Raw genomic sequence first — 8,481 nt, 5'->3', positions numbered from 1 at the left:
ATTCATTGGACCGAGCGAATTTTTGGGATTTCTTCAATAATTCAATGAAAGGCCGAGACCTTTCTGCCATTATTGGCAAGAATCTAGCAAGGGCTGCAATCCGCCCGGCCAGTCATTGAACGTCCTTGACATTTCGAGGACTGGCCATGTCGATGATGGCTCTACATTTGTCAGAGTTTGCCTCAATCCCCCTTTCAGACAACATGAAACCCAAGAATTTACCGCCAGCTACACCAAATGTACATTTTTCAGGATTGAACCTCATACCATGCTTTCTGGCTTCTCCGAATACCTCCTCTAAGTGGTCAAGATGTTGCTTCAATGCGAAGGATTTAATTACCATGTCGTCCACATATACCTCATGCATTTACCCACTTGTTTTTCAAAAATTTTGTTCATGAGTCGCTGGTATGTTACTCCTGCATTCTTCAAACCGAACGGCATCACTCGATAACAAAAATTTGCAGAATTTGTAATGAATGTTGTTTTTTCCTCATCCGAGGGATACATTCGTATTTGATTATACCTTGAATAAGCATCCAAAAAACTCAGTACTTTGTGACTGGCTGCACCATCGACCAAGGTATCAATGTTTGGTAGGGGGTATGCGTCTTTTGGGCATGCTTTATTGAGGTCCGTGAAGTCCGTGCACATTCATCATTTGCCGTTGGCTTTGTTAACCATGACGATGTTGGCTAACCATGTTGAATACCTGACTTCTCGGATAAAGCCAGCCTGTATTAGTTTGCTGGTTTCTTCTTTTACTGCCTTTGCTCTATCACCACCAATTTTTCTCTTCTTTTGAGCTACCGGCTTGGCCCCTTTGTAGACCGATAAGTGGTGACAAAGAAATGCTGGATCAATGCCAGGCATATCCGAGGCTGTCCAAGCAAACAAATCGACGTTATCTAATAACATCCCTTGGAGGATTTGCTTTTCTTGTGCATTCAAACCGACCCCTAAATAAGCAACTTGTTCTGGTTTTGCTCCTAGTTGGAAGGGTTGCTTGTTTTCATTAGGCTCAACCCGATATTCCTCATCCATTCTGGGATCAAGTTCAACATCCAACTCTTCTTCCAACCGAGGGGATACAATATTGACATTTCGGTCATTCTCATGAAAGGGTCTAAGGCGTAAGCTTGCAAAGTAGCATTCCCTGGCTATTTTTTTTATCAGCATGGACGATAACAATTCAGCCTCTTTTAGATGAAAATTTCATGGCCAAGTGCAGAGTGGACACTATGGCCTTCAATTTATTCAGGGATGGTCTGCCAAGTAGTATATTATAAGATGTGTTCGCATGTACTACAAAATAAGTAACTCTTATGCGTTTTCCCTCGTGCTCTGATCCAAACGAGGTATACAAGTCAATACACCCCTTAGTCTCTACTCATTCCCTGGAAAAACTGACCAACGGTTCGTGATATTCTTTGAGCTCTTCTTCAGAGATGCCTAATTGCTTAAATGTATTCCAATACAGGATGTCGGCCGAGCTCTCCTAGTCAATTAGTGTTTTTCGAACAGTGCAGTTAAGAATGTTTACACTAATTACCATGGGATCATCCTGCACCGGATCGACTCCTTGAAAGTCGTCGTCAGTGAACGTAATAGGCGGGATCCGGATTCGGCTGCCCAATGAAACATTATTAACCGAACGGACATGCTTGAGATGCCTCTTTCTAGCCGAATGGGTAGGTCCTCCACCAGCAAACCCTCTGGCTATGGTGTTAATGACCCTTTTTCGGATACTTCTCTTGCTCATATCTTCTAGCTAGAGGTTCCCCATACCTGCTCCTATGTCGTTCAAATTTTTGCCGTCAGATCTCCTTGGTGATTCAAGGTGACAGTATCTTCCTTTGTTAGGTTTCCTTGTGGGATTCGTCTGTACGAAATCTTTTAAGTATCCGTCCTTAATTAATTCTTCAATTTTGTCTCTCAGTGCTGTACACTCCTCAGTAGTGTGACCCCTGTTCTGATGGTATCGGCAAGACTTACTTTTATTTGCCCAAGGAGGAGTGTTGGCGTGTCTAGGCATTCTCAATATTTCTGTGGCCAACGCTTGATCAAGTACTCTGAACTGATTAGTGTTGAGCGTAGTGTAGGAAGGATACTTAGGTCCCCGAGGTGGTCGTTCAAGCTCATTTTTTCTGTCGTTTCCCTGCCTTGTTTTAAAAGCCTCCCTCTTTTCTTCATTTTTTGAGTTGGATCCTTGATCCATCCGTACCTGGTTCCGGTATTTGGATAATTCTTCCATCTGCATATACTTCGCAGCCTGACTCCTTAACTCGTCTAGGTCAATCGGGGGGTTTTTTGCAGAGGCTATTAACGAAGGGTCCTGGCTTTAACGCTGTTGTGAGGTGGTGCATAGCCACTACTGGTTCCAAGTTATGAATTGAAAGAGTCACTTTGCCAAAGCGTTTCATGAACGATCTAAGTGATTCTCCTTTCTCTTGGCGAATATTGACTAAGGCCAAGGATGTTAAGGGATGAGGCCGGCTTGTGGCAAACTGCAAGTTGAAACGTCTTGTGAGAGTTACAAAAGAGTCAATGGATAAAGGGGGGAGTCGGGTGAACTAACTGAGTGCAGGTCCTCGGAGTGAAGTAGGAAAAATTCTACACCATAAGGCGTCGTTTTCTATATAGAGACCGACTTGTGTTGTAAAGACATCCACGTGTTCTCTAGGGTCAGATGTGTCATCGTATTTGTCTATTGCCAACCCTCTCCAATTATCGGGCAGCTTAGCCTCCAGAATGTGGTGAACGAATGGGCTCTGGTTCACAAGATCATCCTGGTCATTTCTGGTTGCCGATTGATAGACTTGCCTTGATTTCTCTTGCAGCGCTGAGGATTCCCCTTGATCTTGGATGACGGGTGTAGTTTGGGAGGGGACATGTGTCCTTATCTCTTCCCTTAAGCCGGCATTTTCCCTTCTTAGGGTCGAGAGTTCCAGTGCATCTCTTTCGCGCTCCTTCTTCATCTCTATCATTTCTGCCTTAAGCTGCCTCAGTACAACTAGAATGCTTTCCTCTGTTCCTCCCTGTATCACCACTTCAGGTACTAGTTCCTCTGGTGTGACGCCCTCCATTTGTTGCTGAGAGGTTCCTTCCTGCTGGCTTCTCGTCATTACCATGTTTAATCCTGAAAAATGAAGTTAATCGGACCCCACGGTGGGCGCCAAAATGTTCCTTCTAGAGAAACGGCTGTCTTCAAACCTCTGATCTGGCGTCCTTTTGACAATTGCTAACGTGGGAGGGTACCTGCAAAAGGCACTCCAATGTTGAAGTCAGGATTCAACTCGAAATAATAAATGGTATTCAATAATGAAAAGTGAACCCCCTACCTGCTCTTTTTGCCTTTCTTTTATAGGCACTATAATGGACTAATGGGCCTGAGTCAACCTTGACTTTTGGCCCTTTTCATGATTTGAATAAAATTCTAATTGTTATTTATCTTTAAATTTTAGAGATACTGATTCAGACTAGCCGAATAGGTATTCAGTTTCCTTTTTTCTATATGTAGGGTCCATCAGTTCCCTTATCCAGTACAATAAATATAAAAAATTAATATGAATCAAATAATATATATTAAAACTAATAAAAATAAGTTTCTCGATTCATTCGTGTTTGTTTGATGTGCATGACAAATTTTTATAAATTAAATAAAAAGTTTAAATATAATTTGAATTCAAAAAATAATGTCTAAATTTGATAAAATTTATTTTTTTATAAGCTTTTACTGACTTAATCTAAATTTAATTTAAATTTAAAATAAAGCACATACCCTACATTTTATCAAACAAGTTTATATCATATAAATTATTTACTTTACTAACTCTAATATTTACATAGTAGACGATAGAGTATATTTAAAAATAGTATTTGATTTATTTTGCTACAGAAATTTTGCAGTAATAATATAAATTTTAACAAATTAAGTTAATGGCTTATTCAAAAAATTATTTTTACAGGGAAAATGGTTATCGTGAGGCCTACGATAATATCCAAATCGTAGAGAAGTAAGGGAAAGCAATGGCGAGATTATTATTTTTAATTGTTAAGTAATTTTATATAATATAAATATTTAAAACTTTAAAATAGTTTTAAAAAAAATACTATAAGAAAAAATATAAGCTTATTATAAAATACTATTTTATACTTTATTTTTTTTTCTAACTTTTTACTCATTTAAATAAGTAATTTTTCATTGATTTTCTTTCTATTTCTACTCATCTAAAGAATATTTCTTTCGCTTATTTTTATTATATTTTTCACTCTCTTCTTTTTCTCTCTTGGATGAGAAAAAAGATAATAAAATTAAAAAACCATGGATAACAGTATATCTGTTTGTTTAGTTAAAGAGAATATTAAAAATAAATAGATTTTAAAAACAAACTTTAAAATTTTTCTATTTCATTTTTTTTTCTCTTCCTCTCAACCAAATATAAGGGGACAAGCTATTCAGATTCGCCCATTAGTCTGTATTTTCTTTACCACTATATAACGAGTTCAAAAATATTAATTTTTAATAACAAATTTGATTAGTTTGAATGAAAATACTTAAAAAGCATTTATTCTTTAAAATACATAAATGTCTGGTTTAGATAACATGTAGGTAAATTTAAGAAAAAACACAGAAAGAACGCACACATACAACATAAGCAAGTTTCAACATCTAAGCCTTCTTGGGGGGAGGAATAAGATTTGTGGTTTCCTCGTTCTTGGCAATGAAAAGCTTTCCAAAATCCGAATCCACATTAAGAGCCACTTCTAGCAATGCGGGTGAGAAGACTCCCCATACTGATTCTCTGCCAGCCAAGTCTTGAAACAAGGGCCTGCACAAAGCACAAGTACAATTATTTTGTTTAGTGCTTTCATATAATTTAAATTATTTAATCAATCATTTTTCTAATGTTATTGCATGCCAACGCCAAGTGTTCATAATGTGTCACACTTTCACATAATATGAAGTTCCAACAACTTACTTTGTAGTTGTTACAATAGAGTAAAGCTCCATTCCTTCTTCCCCTGCAATTTCAGCAACCACAAAGAATGGTGGCACGACAAGCAAATGACCAGCCTTAACTTGAGTGTCCAACGCACGCTGTCCATTCAAGCCCACAATTTCAACCTTGCCACTTCCTCTAGCAATGTAAATTAACTGAACCGTAGGGCTAGTTGGGTACGATGGTGCCTTCATAGCATAAGGTTCAAGTTTCACTTTGATCACACTTAACCCAACATCCTTAATAAACGGAAAACCATTGTCCGTTAAGGTTGTGACTAATCCAACATGTTTGACAACGTTGCCAGGGCGTGCAGCATCTATATTATAGACTAGTTTTTCGGTTTGGTCCATTTGGGGCTTAGGCATGGGTTGGTTTTTGTCTAGCTTGATGATCAAAACCCCTGTTTGGCTTTTTGTGAGCTTGTTCACCTCATTTTTGTTCATGGCATATACTTTACTAGTGAGCTCAGTAGAGAAGCTTCCTATAATTCCTTGAGCACCAGTTAGAAAGAAATAGGAGAATTGACCAGGAATAAAAGCCTTTGAAGTCTCCCCAAGAAAAGCAATGATAAGATCAGAGTCTCCATCATTGAACCACCATGATACAGCTCCAATTGGTACAGGTATGATGTCTCCCTGCTTAAGCTTCAAAACCACCTCTTTTCCACTGTTAGGGAGTATCATCCCAACTACGCCATCAGTTCCTGCTTGTGTTCCATGCAATTCAGGAAAATTAATTTGAGTCGGTAATCAACAATGTCCTAAGAAATTTGACACCGCGATCGTCGGATTAAATACTTATGTGTAAGAACACAACTTTAATGCTAATATATAGATTTCATTTTAACTGATTCAAAATTTCTTAATCTAATAAAGAAAATGTTTGCATTCCAATAGATGGGATTTTGTGCGTTGAATGCAACCTCTTTTTATTGTTAACTTTGGTGCGCAGGAATGTTCGTTTACTCTATTAAATAGTTATTAATGTTAAGTTAAATTCCACGATGTAATTTAAAAATTGATTTTAATTTACCGTAAGTTTCATTTGAGATTAATATAAACGTTTTAAAATTATTAAAAAAATTATTGGACTTTATTATATGAAATTGACACTACCAACTAATTTAGTTTATAGTATTATAACAAATAAATAAATTTTGTCTAACAATCCGTCATTTAATCTTTTAAATTGACATCATCAATTAATTTAATTTCTAACATAACCAAATCTATTAAGGTAGTTCATGAATATAATAACTTCGTTCAATTTGGTTCTGAAATTAGACAACTTCAGTTAATTTGATCATTGACATTAAAAACTAAATTGATAGATATTTATAATATTAAAAAAAATTATTGTTATCAAAAGTATAGATAGTTGGGTGAGGACTCCCTAAAATTAAAGTATATTTCAAAGTTAAAAAAGTATTTACAACAATTCTCACAATTTCTTGAATAAAATAAGAGTTTAGTTATTATTTAAAGGACAAAACTTAGATGCATATTACTATAAATATTGTTCGCTGTTGTTAAACTTTAATATGCGATAACCTTTAATGTTATTATACTTATTTCTATTATACAATTATTGAGATTAAATTTCACATCAAATATTGGAAAACAATACTAGCAATACCTATAGAATTGCACTTAAATTTTGTCCTTATTTAAAATTCTCTAGTTTATATAAACATGAACAAATCAAACGTTGATTGTGGCATTTTTCATTTTGCAGAACATGATTATGATTTTGGAGTTGCTATAATGAATTAAAGAGTTTATGGCAGCAAAACGTAACAGGTGCGCATGTACTATATGAATGTTCTACATGGTGGGTCTTTAGCTGCTAGAAAAGGTTTGCTTTTTGTTTGAGATTTTGGGTTTAAGGAAATTCGGCAACGTTAAGGAAGTATCTGATGCAATCGGTGACTTGACTTTTGATCTATCGTTTAGTGACGCTATTCTCAGTGATATATTTCTAAAATAGTTTCTTATCAGCAGCATAGCTTCTTGAATAGTCATGTACTATTGAAGTCAATAGTCAATGTTTATGTATCAACCATCATCTGTGAAGTCACTTGTATTGTTTCAGCATAAAAAATAAAATTCATTATTAAATTTTGTTATAAATAATAAAAAATATAAAATTCATGTGATAATTTTTAAAATTGTATAATTTTTTAAGTGATTATATAATTTAAAAAAATTAATCTTAAATATTTATATTTGATCATAAGGTTTAAATTTATCATTTTTATCCTCATAAAAAAATTGTTCTCGCTAGATTCATCTCACAGACATATACTGAAGAAACATATATAATAAATAAATTTTAAATTTAAATTATACAATTATTCATAAATGATTAAAACTAAAAGTTATTTAAAAAGCATCAGTTCATTTAAAGTAATTAGGTGGATTTTTTTTAAAAATTTTAACCGTTTAAGCAAGATCTAAAGATATATTTGTATTTTTTTTAGAATAATTAAGAGATCTTCTTAGAATAACTATAACGGTTTAAGTGGGGTTTTAAATATTGAGTAGTAAGAGTGATTATTCTATACTAAAGGAGACATCACGAGGCTCTGACCTTGAATGACATAACCAACTTTGGATGAATCGGCATAATGAGGAAGAGCGAAACCACGGGGGTGAAGTAGAAGGCGACCAGCACCAACATTGAACTTTGCCAGAAGTGCCATTTGAGAACTTGACCAGGTGGAGTAACCTCCACCATCTCCCTCAAACAATGCTTCTGCTGTCTTCGGTGTCAAGTCCAACTCCATTGATTTCTTTTTCCCTTTGCCACAAAACGCATTTCAAATAAATTAGTTCCCTATCTCTTTATCTTCCAACGAATTGAATATCATAAAAACCATGAATATCATAATACCTGTGATCTAGAGGAGAAAGAAATACAGTGAAGAGTTTCCTGAACCGCGTCTTTCTTTTATAGGAAAGAGAGAAATCAAGACAGAGCAACGATCTTAGCAATAAGGGGACTTAGTTTCATCACTGCCCAGGCTGAGACACCAAGACCAAGGGTTATGGCCAATATAAATAGATGTAAGATATGCCTCTTGAGTATTGAAAGTTTTAGTTTGAATTCTTTCTTTCGTTTTGGATAAACACGTATAAATACACTTTTAATCTTAATCACGTATATTTATTTTAATTAAATGTTAACTTCACTCCTTCAAAATTTAATAAACTCAATAAAATTATAAAGATTAAATGAAATTATTAAAAATAAACTCTAACTCGAAGAGGCGTAAAGAGGAAAGCTCTGTTTTTAAAGTATAACTTAAAACAAAAAAACAACAACAAAATATGGAAATATCTCGTCGCAATCAAGGAAATTTATGCACTGCTCACTCATCAAAATAATTGTACAATTAATTAGGGCGACCGACAATGCATGGGGTACAAATTCATTATTTAAAATATTTTTTACTATTAATTAAAATTTATAAAAA

At 35.0% G+C, this 8,481-nt stretch overlaps 1 protein-coding gene across 1 annotated transcript; it reads right to left on the bottom strand.

The window, feature by feature from the left end:
- Positions 1-4,672: 4,672 nt before the first annotated feature.
- On the bottom strand, positions 4,673-7,961 carry LOC113860016 (11S globulin seed storage protein 2-like). Its single transcript, XM_027492648.1, has 4 exons — positions 7,899-7,961; positions 7,596-7,805; positions 4,983-5,709; positions 4,673-4,832 (listed from the first exon to the last, which is right to left on the bottom strand). Exons 2-4 carry the CDS (start codon positions 7,789-7,791, stop codon positions 4,673-4,675), a joined length of 1,083 nt encoding a protein of 360 aa, XP_027348449.1. The 5' UTR covers positions 7,792-7,805; positions 7,899-7,961.
- Positions 7,962-8,481: the final 520 nt, after the last annotated feature.

The sequence above is a fragment of the Abrus precatorius genome, unplaced genomic scaffold, assembly GCF_003935025.1.
Source record: "Abrus precatorius isolate BTA unplaced genomic scaffold, Abrus_2018 Scaffold2, whole genome shotgun sequence".
Taxonomy (NCBI): Eukaryota; Viridiplantae; Streptophyta; class Magnoliopsida; order Fabales; family Fabaceae; genus Abrus; species Abrus precatorius.
Note: the sequence above shows the minus strand (reverse complement) of the source record. Positions and strands in the feature narration are given on the sequence as shown.

What these genes read in the sequence shown, in the direction of transcription:
- LOC113860016 (XM_027492648.1), bottom strand. Translation starts at nt 7,791, where the DNA reads ATGGAGTTGGACTTGACACCGAAGACAGCAGAAGCATTGTTTGAGGGA. An exon ending in AGTTGGTTATGTCATTCAAG is followed by an intron (nt 5,710 to 7,595) that starts GTCAGAGCCTCG and finishes GAACACAAGCAG; the next exon opens with GAACTGATGGCGTAGTTGGG. An exon ending in TCTATTGTAACAACTACAAA is followed by an intron (nt 4,833 to 4,982) that starts GTAAGTTGTTGG and finishes TGCTTTGTGCAG; the next exon opens with GCCCTTGTTTCAAGACTTGG.